Raw genomic sequence first — 19,649 nt, forward strand, 5'->3', positions numbered from 1 at the left:
AACGATTAGTAGCAAAGATACTTATAAATTCGCAAAACAGATCGATGAGAGATTTTATGGGAACATTTTTTCTCATTAAAAGAATGAATAAAATTAGAATGAATACACAGACAAGGAGAATCTCTTTATGTTGCAACCTGTTTTGTTCTTCCAGTAGAAAATTTCTTGATGAAGCCAACGTGCAGTCTACATTGCACGCAACGGCATGTCTATTTTTGGATAGTGCTTTTAAATCATGACAACCTCCAAAGATGAGAGACTACATACATATATAGTTGCATGCAATATTGCGCGCTTTTTTGCGAGATTCTACTGAATTTTCGGACGTCAAAAACGACTTGTAACTTGGAGAGGAAAAGAGAATTCTGAATACATATTTGTATAAGCTTTTTACATTGTTTTAATGAGTTCGCCGCTTAGCATTTAATAAACTGCTTCAGCATTTAACTTCAAACTGTTAGATTGGCCTGATCTCAAGCAAGATAATTTCCGTTGGTTAATATTGTGCTGCATTTGTATTTTACAAATATTCTATATTCTATATACTACAAATTTTATAAATATACGCGCTATATAATTATATAAAACGTACATGCAGCAAGACTTTACGAATATCGTTAGTTGATTCAGTTGTTACAATCAATTTAAAACTCTGAAATATTTTTACATTTTCCATAATTACTTTTGTCTTATATATTAATGCAAATTTATTCATTGCGTGCCATCGTTCCTATAGCAACTGGAAAGTACATATACATAATTCATGGTGAATATCATTTCTATTTTACAGTTCCACCCATGCTCTCTATACCAAATCAGTTGGAAGGAGCGTATATTGGACAAGACGTTACTCTTGAATGTCACACCGAAGCTTATCCGAACTCGATAAATTATTGGACAACCGAACGCGGCGACATGATAGTCTCTGGTAATTTTAAAAATCCGAATGCACATATTTCTTACAATCATTGCATGTTTGATTCGATTTGATATACTTAGAATTCAGGTAATATTTAAGCAAAAAGAAATAGCGTTTTAGTTTTTTTTAAATATTACTTATCTGACTGCATATGTCTGATATGAAAATAATCCTGCAACATGGAGAAAGAATATCAAAACTGATAATAATAATATTCTTGAGTATTCTAGTCGTCACTTATTTATAAAATTGTACAAATTGTAATAGATTTTTATAATGAAATATATTAAATATCAATTTTATTTTAAGAATAAGTGGAAAATTAAAAATTTCAAAATTCTGACTACTCGCTGAAAACTTTATACTCGAAGTGTGAAAGATGTAAACAATTAAGTCATTATTAGAAGGTCTCGACGTATAAATGTAAATAAAAAATGCCATGTGCATTTGATATATGTATCATTTAAAATCTCTCGTCTTATCACAATTTCACAATTCTATTTTTAAATGGAAGCCAGAGAACCTGGTTTTATTGGCACAGGCAATTCGGTTTCAGGCGACAAGTACGAGGCGGTAGCCACCGACAGTGGTTACAACAAATACATGATGCTAAAGATACGGAACGTCGGCCCGAAAGATTTCGGTTCGTATAAATGCGTCGCACAAAATTCTCTCGGCGGAACGGATGGTGTCATCAAGTTAGATGGTAAGTCGCGCAACGATAATAATAAAGATATCTGTACAATATCTGATGCGATATGAGTAAAGTAAAATTCGATAAAGATATATCCTCGCAAAGTGAAAACGTTTAGCATCGCGCATTGAAGAATATCGAGCAAAGTGATATCACGTTGCGGTCTATTTAAGATCGATTATTCGAAGTCGACGTTTGCGCGCTAATGGTGAAATAATTGGTTTCCAATAGTCAGTTGCTTAAAGATATTTGAGCCTTCGCCGTTAACGAGCAATAGACGGGATTGAACATACTTCTCTTACGAGCATTAATCATAAATTGCTCATTAAAGTATCGGACAAAATTATTCGACATAATGCAATTGTCAAAAGTCTTTCCCTGTTAAGGATTTTACATTGTTATTAAATACAGGTTTGAATATAGCACGAATTGCGAAAATCTCAATTCTGAATAATACACGAAAGCGGAGTAGATAGATATGATAGGGCGTGGAAGTTTGTGAGGTTTCATGGCGAAACTCCGAAATGTGTTGTTTTCTTGACAACGCTAATAGTAGAGTAGAAAGGGAAGTTTTGTTTAGTTTAACCGACGACCCACGCGAAAACAATTGTAGACCGCTTCAACGTGTCTCAGCACTTGTGAAGCGGACTTGTGAAGAGTAATCATGAAATCTAAGCAAACTTCTACGGTATAATGATACTTAACATATTTGTGTCCATCTTCAATAACATTTACATCTATCAGCCTGCATCATCAGAGAATGCAATCTTATAACATTGTCGCGCGAATTTAATATTAAAATATACCACTTATTTACTTTAACGCAGAAATCCCAGCTCCGTCGACAACATCCACGACGCAGCCGCCATATTACGCAACATCAGCGCACAAGAATGGTAATTGAAGTTATCTAAATATTGATATTGTTTTTCAGTTTATGTCTGTATTTGTTATATATACGATAAGTACGTGTATGTGTAGGACAGCTGTAGAAAAGATTACATCGTGATCTAAATTGAGCGGTAAGGTAATGCTTTAACCGCCGGAAGCATCTAATGTGGATCTCGAATTAGGTAGAATAACGTTTTTAACTCAGGATCGAGCGAAGCTTCTGAGAGAGAAATCCGGCATTTATTTATTTTCTCGATTCCTAAGTAAAACCATCCGTTTCCACTCCTCCGTTCGCCAGCAGCCTACCGTAGAGCACCAATGTAAAACCGCCTTTGTGTAATGCATTTTAGGTAGAAACAGTAACAAGAAATCACGACAACGACCTATCGACTACGAGGTCGAGGAATGGCGAAATCCAGGTCAGTAAATATCTATTTTAACACGCTCCGCGTAGAGCTCAGGCATTTCCCACGACGATACACGTTCCGTCCGACCGCCATGTCGTTCGAGTAATTAGCGTAATTAAAACCTCGTCAACGCTGTACGATCGGGCGGGAGGAGAAAGAGCCTAAGAGAGAAAATCCACTAAATTGGCAATGCTCGGTGATCCACTTTATCCGCGAGCGAATTACTTCATCGCGTTACTCGGCTCCTTTTATTGACCGGGAAGGATTCTGCGGTCATTCCTTCGCTGTCGTAAAATCCAATGTGAGGATATACGTTAACTGGCTATTTGCTTAAGCTTATTGAGCGAAAGTCAATAATCATGTGATAAATGTGAAATTTTTTGCGAATTTAAATAAAACCGCACTCTGTAAATGAAGTAACTGATGAAGAGTTAAAAAGTCCCGACGAAAACTTTTGCTCAAACATTATTAACTTAAAAAACACAATAGTGACTGATATGTGATTTTCTATTACAAATTTACTGAGTTTAATTAATCTTTTTATTGAAAAATGTTGAGTATAATTATTATTTTCTTTTTGATAAATATCTTTTTGATGGAAAATTTACATTTGTATTATTGTTATAATTCTGTATATACAAAATGATTGTATATACCGTGTTGTGTTCTATTACAAATGCTCTTGTGTCGATCAGGTTTAAGCTGTAAGGGATTATAAGATGTCCTTCGAAACATTTTAGCGTAAATCCTACATACAAGTTTATTATCCTCAGATTCTGAATTTCAACCACAATAACAGTTGATATGTTCCACGAGGCATCCAATCACATTTCATGCCTCGACAAACACAGAGGGTCGTTGTTTTCTTTATAAGAATTTGATGTATTTTCCAAACAATAATAGTTATAGTTAAATGCATATAAGAGTTTTAGTGTCTAAATCTGTTTAAACGGATTGTTTTCGCGATGCTTTCCGATTTCTATTGCAAGAGGTAGACTTTGCGCGTTAACGACTTGAAGCACTTCACAGATCCTTATATTATACAAGCCAGCTGACGGAGATTGGCGGCAGAATGCAAGTTCAAAACTCACTTGGAATGACTTTGTTCAAAGATTTCCCCGAGCGTCAGGCCAGCTTTCCCTTCCTGAAGTTTACTTTCAATTAATGAAAAACGAGCTGCGTTGACCCGCGGCCGTCTGCTGCCTCCGGTATCAGGAAGTGGAAAGAAGGAAATGGAGAGAGGCAAACTCCTCCGTTATTTTTTCTTCTCGCTTCATGTCTTTTCCTTCCTTTCCCTAAATATCGATTGCCTTCTCGTGTGCGTACAATTGTATTTTGTATACTGTTCGACTATATCTTACAATCAACCGCTTCTTATCTGTTGTTATAGAAACAATTAATATATATTCACTTTATAATACCTACGAAGTTAAATTACAAATTACATAGAATGATTTAAATTTACAGGCCGTTTATCGTAATTTTTGACAGCATACACTTGATTAAATCTAATTCAAGAAATTTGATTGCAACAGAATACTTTACAAAAAATAATTTGTTCAAATGAGTAAGCTTTTGTTATGTTATTTTATTATATACATAGATTATACCAATGAAAGACAAAATCTTGTAAATATAGATTAAAATTGAACTTGTACAGCAGAAGATTTTTGTTGCGCCACAAATCAGTCGGAAAAAGTTATTGACGTATCTTCGATAAGTGGCCAAATGATTTTAGCGTTCGTTGTAACTAATCAGAAGTTCGAATACCTCGAAGCGATTTCGAAGCCACTGAAATATAATCAATGGTAAGAGAATGTACAGACTAAAGCGCCAGTAAAGATGTTGTTAAAGTGTTGGAAAATGGCTCGTCTGTCGCCGACCATGCGGAAAGTCACGTACAGTGGATTTTACTGGTAGGTGGGAATAACTTTTTCCGAACGGACGTGCGGTTTCGACGTCCGTTTCTGGCGGGCAAGCCAAGGGGCACGATGAACTACTCTCGAGAAACGCCTTGCATTTGGGACGACTATCTGTCAGTGCTAGGATAAAAGCAAAAAAGGACATTGTTCTCAAGTTGTTACATTCTAGCTTTTTGCAGAGAACAAATTTTGATAATATCGTTCTAAACGTCCTAAATATCTGCTTGCTAAGAAATAAGAGAAATTTTTCAGAAAATAATAATTGAAGTTTAAACTCTATCAGAGAGAGAGAGAGAGAGAGAGAGAGAGAGAGAGAGAGAGAGAGAGAGAGAGAGAGAGAGAGAGTTCAGACGGATAACGATAATAATAACTTGAAAAATCATTTACTTATTAATTAATATTAATATCTAAAATAAAATTTCGAATATCATAGTCTACGCACAATATATTTTTTGCAGGACTGTTATATTGTTTAATATTTGTTAAGTATATAAAGGTATTATAACAATAATATTGTCAATATGACCTAGTTTTGAAATTTTAATGGAACAGTTTGAAAGTGAAACTAATAAAACGAGTAAAAGTTTTGTTTCATCCAGATAGTACCGCTGTTAATAAATGCAACTTGTTACAAGAGAATAGATCCTAGATTATTCGATAATGCCGTGGGTGGAAGTCATTAAGGTAAATCGGGGTCATGAAGTTTTATCGCCGCAATAATCGTACATTCTGATGTATGGCCTACCGTCATTGATATATTCGTTTCTATAACATTACTGACTATACATTAGTGCCACAGGTGGCGATGTTGATTCGACTTCAATTCATTTATCAAAGTTCGGACAATCAATAAAAGTTACCGTCGGTAGATGTGAGTTTAATCGGATAAAAATGGAGCTTTTTCTAAAGTTTCTGACGCCTGCATACTATTCAATCTACTTCATACAGTAGATATTTATAGAATTTACCGATAACTGTTTATACGCTCTTCAGACTAACCGTACGCGTAAATTTAACTCTTTTATTAACACACTTATTATTAAATCTATTTAAGGGTTAATTCACGCTTGATGTAGGTCTATGTGAATCAGGACTTTTTACTTTTTTTACTTTTAATTGTTATGATCATCAGACAATGTTATAAGAGAGCATATATAATTTTGTTTTGTTCGCAGAGTTATGTTGAAAATTACTTTCTTTCGCGTACTGGAGCGTAAAAATTTGTTTAAACAACCTTATTAAAGTTTACGGACTTTAAGTGTAGCTGAGCACACCGGAAGCACGATATATCATGACGCGCTTCGCGTAGCAGCTCCTAGCTACGTATCTCACCGGTGTCTCATCGCTCTTCTCGCCACATAACAAATGAAAAAGCTCGCAAGACACATCTGCGAATTACTGCGGCGCCACAATTAATCCAGTAACATTTCATCCGGCTGGTTTCTTTGATGGTAACGACTGATAAGAGCCGATTTAACAGACGTCGGATGTATTTAATCTCAAATGAATTTACCCTTTCTGCGTTCTCTGGGGGAGTGGGGGAGCCTCTGGCCGCTCCTCATCGCCGAGGGTTTTATCTCGTTAAAAAGGGATTTGCGCGAGTTGAACATCGCAGAAATTCCAGTAGAACCGAGAGTTCGCGCGAATTTAATTCCTGGACGCGCGCGAGCAGGGGGGGGGTTCACGACTCTCCTTCTCGTCCCTCTCTCTCTTTGTCCCCCCCCCCTCGTTTCGCATTATCCGCAACAACTCCTCGTATTTATCTTCCGTATCCGCTCGTTACCGTACGTGCATGTATACGGTCGCGCCGAGAATGAGGCCACCGAGGAAATGAGCCGCCGAGCTTGACGATTTTCGCGTATTCTCAAGCGCTACCAACTATTTGTTCCGGGCGCCGCGCAGCTGGCAAACGGCGATAGCGCGGGCCACGTTACGTGAAAATACAACCAAGAAGTTTGTCCAAAACGCGGTGCCGACGGCGCGGCGGTGGTGTTCGCGGTTGGCGATACAAAGTGCGGATGGTATTCCGATGGTCGTCTGCCTTGCGGCTAACCCCATTGACCGGCGCGAAAGAATATTATTTCTTGGTTGATTAATAAACTGTCTCCTTTACTATTAGCAGCACACTCGAGCTTTCTTTATTATATAAGTGCTAGTTATGATATTTGTGACAGACATACAAATCTCAGATTTCTGTCACAAATATCACAACTATAGCACTGTAGACGCCAGACGGATGTAAATTATTTGCGCAGGATTCACGCTTATAAGAGAAATAAAATTTATTTTTTGAATGTACAAATTATATATTTATTAAGAGAAAAGCAAATAAAACTCGATTTTCGAATATATAAATAATATATTTATTATGAATAAGTAATTCGTATTTTTATTAAGATAATATTTTATTAATAACGGTTTCCTTCCTGTTATAAGTAAAATTGGATGACACAGTCCATGTTATTTGATGGGAATTGATGGACAGGTTTAAAATGGTTCTAACTGTTGCATATATTGATTAAATGTCCATTTCCAGCGCATAGTCTGCAGCAAAATATATTATATCGAAGAAATTTTTACGACGAATATTCTAAAACGATTTATAATTGACTATATAGAATTAATCAATCAAATTTTTGAAAACTTGTTAACCCAATCAACAGAAATAATCTAGTATAGCTTGGATTATATAAGCTAACTAGACACTTGCAAATAACTACTACACTCGCGTTTCTCCCTTGTTCGATCTTCTGCTTGTTCCGTCGTATAACGAGTTGGATAGTCTGCTGTATAATGTATTTATGTCACAAAAATAATATTATTATGACCGATACGCAAATGAATTTCATCACATATATAAATAGAAGCTATTACGTCGACTAAATGCATTAAACACACGCAATTCGTTGAAAACCTTTTACCTGTTCTTCAATTTTACAACTTTTATAATAACGCATTTTACAGAGAACAATGCATAACCTTTAGAGATATTTTAGGTGTTTTTATATGCTTATCTGTATTGAATTATTGGCCTCATCAAGAACAGTAAATCAATTATAACCCGGTAGAAGAAAACGAAGGAATATGAGAGAGAAATAGAATTGAGATTTATGTAATATATTTTCTCGATTTCCCAGATATATTTATAAACTCTTAAAGTACATAAAATAGCACTTGTACTTATATCGCGATCTTATAAAATTATTTATAATTGTAAATGCTCAAATTTATAACGACATCTAAAGATCTATGACCGCGTGTACTCTGATCAATATATCCCAGGACGGCCAGGACTGATCAACGAAAGTATAGGCTGATATTCATATAGTCAGATCTTATACCTATTTAAGATCGTCTTAAGTTTATCTTTAGATGCTGAACGGCTCGTTTCATTGGCTACGGAGTATCTAAAGTTATACTTAAGACAATCTTTAGATATAAGATCTGACTATGAATATTGGCCATAATATTATCTCAACTTTCTTTTCTTCTCGTAGCTCTTCTTTTCGGGAACAAGTTAGAAATTATACTCGAAAATGAATGGTTTCTTTATTATGTTCATATAAGTGTTCCCGTTCTGCTGGAACGACCGCAGCGTAGTTTTGTCTGTTTCCAGACTACGATAGGGATTACGGCCCGGCGTCGATGAGGCCACCGGGTGAGGTGCCGGACGTCCATAGCCCGGGCGTGTACCATCGTGCGCGGCTCGTTCTTCATCTCTCCTCGAGCCTTCTGTCACTGCTGCTACCGGCCATCCGAAGGTGATTCTCACGTCGCAGGAACGGGGCTTCCAGTTCTAGTGTTTATTGGTCGGTAACCGGGCCGGAGACTGCCGGTGCGCGCGCGGTTACCGGTTCCCGGTGCGCCGTCTCCGGGCAAATGACGGACGAGTGCGACGAAACGGGCCGCGCTTAAAATTATTTTCGTACTAAAAGTAAACTTATACAGAGAGAAAAAGAGCGCAAAGAAGATATATATATAATATATATAAATATATAAATATATATATAAAATATGTTGTGTAAGTATATATATGCGGTGAGTACGAAGTTACATTTAGGCTTTCTCGACTGATCGGCGCTCGTGTGAAAATAGCCCGACTCGGTGTACCCCTATACACGGACAAGCTTCTCGCGTTTCGCGACCGTCTCAACGATCTCTCTTGAACGGAAACGTCAAGGAGAAATGCTGCGCGGCGCATACATTGAGAGCGACCCGTCACCCGCGATGTCCTTCCACCGGGTGATCCCGCGCTGAATAGCTTCGGGGATTGGGAATACTTAAACCGCGGCGAGGAAACCAGAGACTTCTCCCTGGAAATTCGGGATATCTCGAGGACTGAAAATCCCCGCCCGGCACTCGTGCCCGCCTCTGATCTTTTCTACTTAATCGATGCGGAATGTTAGATTAGCAAAAGCTTGATAATTCGGAACACAACAACGGTGAATCTGCTCCGGATTCATTCTAGTACGACCTCTATAATATTTCCCCCGTAACACGCAGATTTCGAAAATATCGCAATTCACGATTGGCCGCATATTAATGTAACATTCTCCGAACGCTGCTCGATCATCCGTAACTATATATTGCCCCCCGATATATTTTTCACTCATATTCATCGGATTCCGATACATCGGATTCCGTGCGAAACGAAACGTCATGTACATTTGCCGTAATTCGCTAAACCATTCAATAACCATTAGGCGCTAATTAATTGTTTTCTTTTGGAAAAATTGAGGGATAGGTTCATATGTCCTGATGTCATGAGAAAGTTCTCATCGACATTTTTGTGTTATACGCACGCATTTTCGCCATATCACGAGAAAGACAAGAGAGAACTGTATTCAGTAAATATACATATACGTATACATAAAAAACCGTAAAAAAGAATATAAATAAACAGATATATATATATAGATATATATATACACATACGTACGGAACGTAGTTATGTCGAGACGCATCGCTCGGTAATCTCGTAATTAGCTGTTCGATTGATAAGGAGTGCAAGTATAATTCGAGCGCGTGGTCCTACATGCGTTTATGCGGGGCGCGACTGCTAACAGAGTTCGAAACGGAAATCTGTAAGTTCGCGCCCGAGTATGTGTGTCCTGGGGAAAGAATTAACGCTAGACATCAAGTAGCCTCGAATCATCGACGACGGTGACGCAGAGAGCTTCGTGGCTTCTTTTTGCGCGATTATGACATTTCGATGGAGCGTAAGTACGGTTTCTATCGCGCGGTCGCGCGACCGCGGTTATCAGAAACGTGTAACAATCCAGAAAAAGGTGCAGCGCGTACTCTTGTTACAATTAATGTTGAATATAGGGCGTATATACATATATATATAAATATCACTCTCTCGTTCTCGAATCGCTATATTGTCGAAAAATTGATTGGCAACGGCATTTCCGAAAGTGATACTCATATTCGCGCAAATTCCTATTTTTCACTTCTCGTTTTGTCCATCGCGTGACCGCGAGGGTGCGGCTATCATGGGCATATACGAAGAGAATGCTCTGCGACGCTTCAACCACTTTGAATCTCCTCTTACGTTGTACCTGATCATATCGTAAATTGCCATCATACCGTTCGATCTCAGGCGAAACGGATGTGACATGTTGTATGCGCCTTTCCCTGTTAATTCTGTAAATATTGTAGATACGTTGTGCTGTGATCAGTCTGGATCGTCGTCTTTGAAAGGATGACTCGAGGCTGCGCTTGTTGAGTGTAGAAGGCGAGTGTTGTGAATATTATATACTGTTTGAGATGATATACGGCGGTATTCAATACGATAACGTCGTTTAGTAGAATACCAATGAGGCTGCTGCGATCGTAGCTATATCTCAAATTAAGTTATAATATAACGTTATTAATGTATCATGTCCGACGATTTCACTATGTCAAACGATTTTTATGTACTGGGTGCATCGCCTCGAATGATACGCGCACCGACGATTAGATATAGATAGTGGAACTGTCGGCCTGTATATCTTAATAAATCGAGTACATGACTGCCATTATGCACGCGTTGTTTATTAATAAACATCCTTGCGATAAGCCGAATACTTAATTATCCTGTAATCAGTGTCACATTTGCAATAATTTTGCTACGTTTTTATTAATATGTTTTTATTTACGTTGCAGATTTTATTTTTTTGTTGTATGTTCCCGTATTTTCTTCAGAACGAAAAATTGAAAGGGAAGAAAGTTTTCTTGCAAGAAGAAAGAAAGAGAGAGGTAAGTATCATTAATTATTTATGCATGTGTATGTGTGAGTTAATACATAATTTCGATTTATAAATAATTTTATTGCAATTTGGAAGAAAATAAATTTAAATATATCTTGAAAATATTATAAATATTAGTAAAATTTAGAATACTTACTAAATAGTAATATTTATTAAAATTATAGCCGCGCATCATAAAATTACAGTTAATATGGATGATTAATAAATTCTCTTATGTCGAGTATTTTTTATTTAATTATTGAAAAATTATATTCATAATAAATTATATATATTTAATTTTAATTAAGTTATAATTAATATGAGCATCAGTAATATCATAATAAATTTCTGTGGAAAATATATTACATTTATTAATTGTCATTTTTAACGATTTTATTAATTTACCTACTGATGTATCATAAATTAGCATCATAAGGACATATTATAATAAACATGTTTCACGTATTACGACAGCAAATAATATTTGTTTATTTTAACTGAGAGTATAACGTACATTACATGGAACATATTTCATGAAGTCAAATAAAATGTGTTTCATACTTTCTTCGAAAAAATATTCGCAAACTTCACTGCGTGTTACAGCATTATTACAGTATTATTACAGTCTTTATAGATAATTTTACGAGTACGCATGTAAGTTAATATTTCAGAATTTTTATAATACATAAATCTTTATACATATTGTATAGCAATCTTTATCGATTGATTAAGTGTATAAGTTTAAAAGTTACACAGTCAATATTTCTTTATGTATATATGAAATATTAAATAATTTGTACGTCATGTCAAAAAGCTTTAAAATAATGTTTAAAATATGTTTAAGCAGGTATATATACGTAATACATGTGTACAATTTTACTTCATATGTTAATGATATTAGAAATGATTTTATGTTTATATTTCGATTGTGTTATATTAAAAGATATAATTAATTAACAACATGAATACTGTGTATAACATATGACGTGTGCAATTAAATTACTATTAAATTATTCTCATTAAACATGTAACTCATGCTTTGCATTGATCCATGTGGGTGTAGACAATGTACTAAATTAAAAAATTTGCACATCCATTGTTAAGTTTAAAAGGACTTTACTGTACATTGATATCAGATAATGTGCATCATGTTGCGCGAAATAGAAGAGGAAATAATTCCAGCATTTCTCTTTGAAAAGTCACCATCTGTGACATATTAAGTTTTAATATATATTACATAATTAAAATATGGACGTATTAAATGTCTATCATAAATATACATTAATTACATATGTACGCACAAATGTGTGTGTTAAGTATTTAACATTGTGTATTTCCTAATTAATTGTATGGCAACAACTTTTAGTCTGCCATTTAATTTTAGCTGAAGAGGTAAATATTACCGCAGTAATTAGAATCGGTAACTTTAATCAGTTACATGTCATTAAATACGAGCCCATTCATTGAGATTTTAATTAAAATTATTGCGTTTGCTTTCATAAGTATACCATAAAACGATTTTCGTGCGATCTGTAATGAGTTAATGCTACATTGCAAAGATCTCGATTGCAAATGCCTTATATAACATGACTGGTTTAAGTTTATTGTTCTATTAATAATTAACTTTATCTAGTGTTAATTGATATAACATTCTCGTATATTGTTTGCTTTAAACGTAATTTAAAATTAATAGTTAGAAATAAAATATCATATAATAGTAGTTTCTACTCTGACCCCTTTTTCGTTCTATAACAGTAGCAGCGATCGATCTTCTTGCCAAACTTAAGAAGAGACAAATGCTACACGGTTCCTTGTTCACAAACTTTTTTCCATAGTGACATGAAAAAGAGTACAACACGTCTTTATGCCTTGCCGATATATCTTCGAAACCTTTTCTTTCACCTGTATTGGTCTTCTTGTAAATAGTTCTTTGTTATATAATCACAATTATTTCTATTAAAAAGAGAAGATTGGTGAATTTTAAGTTTGGCAGAAAGGAATAGCTTATTAAAGATTAGATTTTGATTAATTTCGAACTGATATATATAAAATTTGAAACTCGATAATTCTTAGATGTGAATTGGAGCATTGAGAGATAGCTTCGAAAGAACTCAAATGTAATCTAAAATAAATAAAAATAGATATAATTATGCATCTTTAAATTTGATTTATAGATTATAGTAATATAAAATTTCGAACACACATCGCATCAGTTTAAAAACAGTCTTTGTTTGTAATCGATGAGATTTATCTTTATTGAAAAATTTTAGATGCATAATGAAACATTGTAACGAAATTACACTGAATTCAACTCGGGTTCTGTTATGCTTAGTTGATAAGGACAATGATACCCTTGCTTTGAACAAAGGTACGCCCACTGCTCGGCACACGTGATAGGCAAGCCGAATGAATGCGAAGTGGTCACGAGCTGTTGCATACCGTGCTATGGCTGCATTAAAGCGTAGGTGTTAACAAGTAAAACTAAGAGTACCGTATACTTTAGTATATGGAATATACTAACGAATATATAGGATATGTGAGAAACATATCCACAGAACGTTTTACAACTACGTATTATTATTTAGTAATTAATTTTGTGATTAATTTAGAGTCGATTGTCTCTCGATAAAATTTGTACTGACAGTATCGCACCTTGTATATTCTTCTGTATTTAAGTATCGTGAGAAAGTGAATTGGAAAATTAAATTATGTTTTAATTAAAACAGAATTTCAGCAAGTTTAAAATTCACCCTGCGAGGAAAGTATGTTTTTGTGATTTAAAGTTTTGCTCTTCCCGAGTGACCGCGCCGCAAAAAAACAAAGTGCATCGATCCCAACGGAGGATTCCGGCAAACAGGTTCTCTGCGTTTCATTTCGCGGTTATTTACGCCCATGCGATTTTGCAAATCCGGCATTTGGCCCCGCGCCGTGTATTTCAACTGAGGATTGCCGCTGCGGGCAAGCGTGGTTACATGCGCGTACATATCGGTGCAGTCGGCGAGAAAATGACTGGCGATTAAAAAAGGGAGTTGGAAAAAGAGCGCGGGGTCAGCGAATCGAGACGGACGCACGGTGAACGATCAATCAGCTCCTGGCTCCTGTACCATTTATTTTTTTCCCCCTCTCCTTGGAATTGGATGGTACAGTAACGACGGGACGGAATGGTCAAGAAACGATTCGTAGCGCGACCGTCTAATCCATAGTTGGACGATCGTGACGTATAATCGTATCTATAATACGGTACGATAGATTTATATTGTGCTACCAAACCGGGCGAGACATTAGGAGACTTTGATGCTTATTGCAGTTGTTCTGTTCGTAATGAACGGTAGTGACAATAATAATAAATAATTCGACGACGACCATCACGATGATTACCTTCTCGATATACGGCGATCCCTCGATGGCTGTCCAACTCTATATATATTCCTCCCTTACCTCGACATTTTGGTAGTTACTAATTATGGGACATTATCGACTCGCGGAAGTTAGTACAGTCTCCTATTCTCCACCCCTGAGCGGCCATTACCGGTCGTACCGAACGTGTTCGGAACACTCCTTGACAGCCCGAATATCAAAATTGATGTTCTATCCGGCTTTAATTGAATTAGTGGATCGAGTGCTCTACAAGTCGCACTGCTTATTCTTGTGATAGTATATGTCTGACAATGAGTTACATACGGTAAACCGCTCGTAAGAAATACAGCTGAAAAATTAATACTCATAAGAATATTATTATCTTTATAGGTATATTTTGCTCAAAACATAAATGTTGTTATATTTATATTCTTCGCCATAGTATTTCTTACATGAAGTAATTAATCACTCTAAACATAAAAGAAACATTAGAAATTACATTTATGTGGATAAAGTAAAGGACTGATGATATTACAATTATAATCGGAAAGATTGCTCGAAAAGAAAGACGCATTTTATTAAATAGATAAATATATACGTAATTATAATAATATAAAAAGTTTCTGTTACAAAAAAAAGAACTATCTCTGCATCTCGCTGAAAGAATGAAATGTGTCTTTTGCCTAGGAGCTTTTTCAGTTATTGACGGTACCACGTTAAAAATCACGTGACTGGCATTCACTCAAATATCGAAGATTGATATGTACAGAACTACATTACAATACATACAGAGACTAACGGAATCAATTTCTAAAATTGCATAAAGCAATTTTTCATCGGCTCTCCCTACGATTGGATATTCGGCGAAAATAATGCAACAGACAGAAAGTGCCGTATGGTTTTTGGATCAATTCGCTTCGGACAGGTAGGAAAGTAATCTCGAAAGTGTCTCCTGTAGCCCTGTGGGAAAGACTTCGATTCGGATCTTATACGAGAATGTACGTGAGTATGAGAGTATATCTTATTCTATCTCTCAGCTTCCATTTACTTTTCTCTCTTCCTCCTGACAAGTCATGTCGAAATTCTATTTAACTATTACAATCAGAATAATCTCTATTACAATTAAATAATTATTTATTAAAATTGAACGTTATTGAGATAAATTTGATCAATGTTCCCATACTAATGTATTAGTATGTCAATAAATAATGGTGTTAATCAATTCTGATTTATCTATTTTTCATTATTGACAACAATCTAGTTGCTAATTAAATTTGTTATAACTAAATGAATTAAGTTATAACAAATTTTCTATTGATAAAAAATTATTTAATTTGATCAAATTATAATAAAAGATTTGATATCGCGATAATTAGATATTATAATGTTATTTATATTGCCAAAATACACAAGGTAAAATTTATTTCTATTTGAAGGTACAAGAATTAAAATATGTAATATGCTTTATGGAAATATGTAATATCCTTTAAACACAGACGCACACATACATATTTGATCTAATAAATACTATTTCATTAAATTTTATCTCGATGTGTCAGTTTCGTTATATTTATATAATATGTGTAGTGTATGTAGTATTGAGGATTAAATAAGCATTTTTTTGTTGTTTATTTAAAACTTTATATCTCCTACAAAATCTCGCAGATATCCCATTTTTTTTAATTTAGTTCGGATAAATATACTTATTACATTTTGTCCCATAATGCACAACTTGCGTCTGGTATATTTTTATTGCATATTACTAATTACTTTTTAAATAAAAACAGACAACGCGTTTTTCTTCATATACTCATTGAAGCGAATAAAGCAGCAACGCGTAAAGAAAAAATGAAAATGAGATTAGCATGTAACACGTAATATGAACGAGCCAATGGTAACCAGAAATATGAAGTGAAGCGAAGCAGCTGACATCACATACCGGAGCTCGTGTCACATTATTTTTGCACGCAGCGATGCGTAAGTCGTTTCCGCGGAGTCAGCAATAAGCACGATTTTTTCTCTAGGCCCATCCAGTAGAACCGGAATAGTCTCTCGCATGTCAAAAAGTCCTATTATCCGGCGTTGATCCTCTCTCGTCGAGATGGAAGAGATCGGCAGGCGAGCTCGTCTAGTTTTGTTCGCTCTCTCCTCGACGTCGCTCATCGCCTGGAATTGAATCGATCTGACGAGGTCACTTCACACGGAGGACTCTGCGTGCCATCCTTGTGCAATCTTTACGATGAGATCATTTCCGCGCGCGATATTCTGAATCCGTGCTAAGTTTTAGATAGCTGCGAACGTTATCGTATAGATTACGCTACGCAAGGAATAAGGTATCGATCGCGCTATAATCTGGAGATTTAACTTGAAGAAGTAAAACCTTTATCATGTTTTACGCGCAAAATGTTGAATACATATTAACACATTAAATTGTTGATCTATAAACAAAATATTTTAATCAGAGATAAATGTGTTAATTGGCTTCTGTAATCGGTCCATGTAATATACTAAATAAAACTAAATGCTTGTTGTTTTTAAATATCTAATGGGACGTCTGAGCCCACGACGTAAAAATTAATGCTATAAAAAATAGAAATCTAAATTGTGTTTTAGTGCTACATTTACGCGAGCAATAATAATTTTTTCAAACACATATATGTATTTCAATTCCTATTCTTGTACATTCAAATAGAAACAAATTTATATTTATGTCATCTTACATATTTTAGCAACGAAAAATAATATAAAATCTTTAATTATTACAATATTAAAACAATCTAATAATTGTATCATTTAAAATTTAAATTATGATAATTTATTTATTTTAAATAGATTATTTCAAAAAATTTTCTATACAAACTATACCAGATTTACGTTATTTAAAAAGATAGATTACTGTCGGTGATCGATAACTCCATAAAATGGAAAAAAAGGTAAAATAAAGGTTCTAATTATTCTGGCGCCAAACCGCAATGCATTATGCAAACCACTCGAACACCGACGAGTCTCCGCCGTAATAAAGAACAATGTCTGGCTCAATTTCAGTCTCGTTTGCTAAGACTTTTATCACCCGCGCTGGCTATCATAAATAAATTATATTTCTCCGATGTCTCTACGTATTCCACTCTTCGTTCATTCATCCTCGCAATCTTATTTTACCCGTATCACATTTACTATCAAAAATGTAATTGTTTTATTAAATTTATTGCTGGCACAATTTGAATTCTATATAATTACATTCTTTGTTAATCAAGTGGCTAGACAACTCATTTAAAATATATTTATTTGATTTGTATAATTATAAAGCTGTATATAATATAAATTATAGATATAGAATGTACAAGAATTGTAGAGAATTACAAAAATGTCAAACATCATTTACGAGAAAAATAATATAAATGAAGCTTTGGAAAAATAAATAAGTAATATGAGTTATATACACATGTGCAGAAAAATTTGAATATAAATAATATTTTTCTTTCCATGATATCTTCAATTCACTATTATGATGTCTGTTACAAATTTGCAAAATAAGATTCTAGAAATTGTCTATTTTCTTTATATATAATTATCTAAAATAAAATAAAAAATTGTCTGTATTATTAAAATTTAATTTTTGTATTACTGCAAATTGTGATGCTTACGATGATTGCATTGAAGTATACCATTTCTTGTACATTAAATGTAAGACTATAATAGAGACGAAGATCTGACTAGATGACGACTGGATCTACTTAGTGATTGGTAATCCCACTCTCTCAAACGGGAATTAATAGTTCGTCCCGAGTTGTGCAATTAGATGCGATTAATCGGCCTCGTTTAATCTGAATCGTCGGCAACTACGAAGGGATCTGCCCGTCCTCCTCATTTCTCCCTTTCTCTTTGTCTATGTGCTAGATCCAAGATTCTTTCCTCTTTGTATAACTTCGTACTTAGTTTGATAAGAATTCAGAAAGTTGCGTAGTTTTAATACTGTGATTTCACGAACGAATTGTTGCTATAATTGATTGACTTTTACTATTAGACATATTTATTTTTATGACTAAATTAATTAGAAAACAATGACAAATTGACTACGGGAAAAATATTTCACAGATAAGCGGCAAACTACGTGCATGTTGCAAGATAATAAATTCTCTGTTATGCGTGCTGACACAATTTATAATTTAGACATTAAAGGAGAATTTTATTTTTTTTTACAAATATGGTTAACTCATAGGTAAGCTCAGCCAAGCATCAGGGTATTTTAAGTATGTCCCGTTGTAAAGTTTCAGGAACCTTGAAAGTTAAACGTCGCTCACGCGCGAGGACTAGATCGCGTCTTAAGCGCGACTCGAAGGTTCCACGTGACCCTGATTCACGCCGATCCTTCAAGAGGTTTATCCTCCAGTAGCGCGCTCGGCAATTGCATATTAAATGCACCCGTATTCTCACCCGTTATCCCTGTCTGCTACCCTCACCTCCATTGCTCGTGTTCTCGCCTCTCTAGAATAGGGTCATGAAATATGACCGCGCCATAAGAGAACCGCCGGCACGAAAATACTATCGCTTTCCAATAATACGTTAGAGAACGGCGGAAAAAAGGGGGAGGGGGGGAGGATTGCACAAGGGAGAACAGAGAGACTGTTGCGAAAGAAGAGCGATGGAGGAGAGGAAGTAAGGATGAACGTAGGGCGAGAACACGGGAGAGAGAAGGGTAGGTTGGAGAAACGAGAGAGGGTAGAAATAAGCGCTATTCGAAGAAACTGAAAATATCGTCCGTTTTGCGGCACTCTCTCGGCCATATGGTGACCGGCATATATCATATTAGAAGCCAATTTTTAACTTGGTGGGGGCACATTTCACGCGATAGTGGCGGTTATAACCATTCGCTGCTAAAAATCCAATGAATTGATGGGAGGGTTGGGGAGAGAGGGGGGGGGGACAGGAGGCTCGATCGTTCATGGGGCAAAAAGGAGTCGGACGAACGGTGCGCCCACTGACTTTCTCGGCTTGCCTGACCAAAGGGAAACGACCGCAATATCTTAGGGTCGTAAGTACACACGGAGTCCACAGCAAAGACCTCGTCGGGCCTCATAAATCTTACGAGGCCGAGCCCTTCCGCGATTTCCCTTCCTTCTTCTGTTTTTTTTTCTTTTCTTACATATTCCCACTCGTTTCACGTGGCGAATGTCCTAAATATTGTTTTAGAGCAATATGAAAAAGTATGTATAAATGGGATTTAGGAAT

General features: G+C 35.5%; 1 protein-coding gene across 9 annotated transcripts in view; it reads left to right on the forward strand.

Annotated features, from left to right (window-relative positions):
- LOC139771639 (lachesin) overlaps positions 1 to 10,856 on the forward strand; it is a 172,255-nt gene extending 161,399 nt beyond the window's left edge. For 6 of the 9 annotated variants that reach the window (XM_071704564.1, XM_071704569.1, XM_071704566.1 and 3 more), the window contains exons 7-11: positions 791 to 928; positions 1,461 to 1,625; positions 2,441 to 2,509; positions 2,855 to 2,923; positions 8,450 to 10,856. In XM_071704564.1, coding sequence (XP_071560665.1) covers positions 791 to 928; positions 1,461 to 1,625; positions 2,441 to 2,509; positions 2,855 to 2,923; positions 8,450 to 8,598 — 590 coding nt within the window. In that variant the 3' untranslated portion in view covers positions 8,599 to 10,856. Of the gene's footprint in view, positions 1 to 790; positions 929 to 1,460; positions 1,626 to 2,440; positions 2,510 to 2,854; positions 2,924 to 3,684; positions 7,136 to 8,449 lie in introns of those variants that run through there. The other 3 variants (XM_071704565.1, XM_071704572.1, XM_071704571.1) reach the window with 3 other exon arrangements.
- Positions 10,857 to 19,649: the final 8,793 nt, after the last annotated feature.

This window comes from Temnothorax nylanderi, unplaced genomic scaffold, assembly GCF_030848795.1.
Source record: "Temnothorax nylanderi isolate EJ_2023f unplaced genomic scaffold, tnyl_v1.0 TNYL_tig0042_pilon, whole genome shotgun sequence".
NCBI classification, from domain to species: Eukaryota; Metazoa; Arthropoda; class Insecta; order Hymenoptera; family Formicidae; genus Temnothorax; species Temnothorax nylanderi.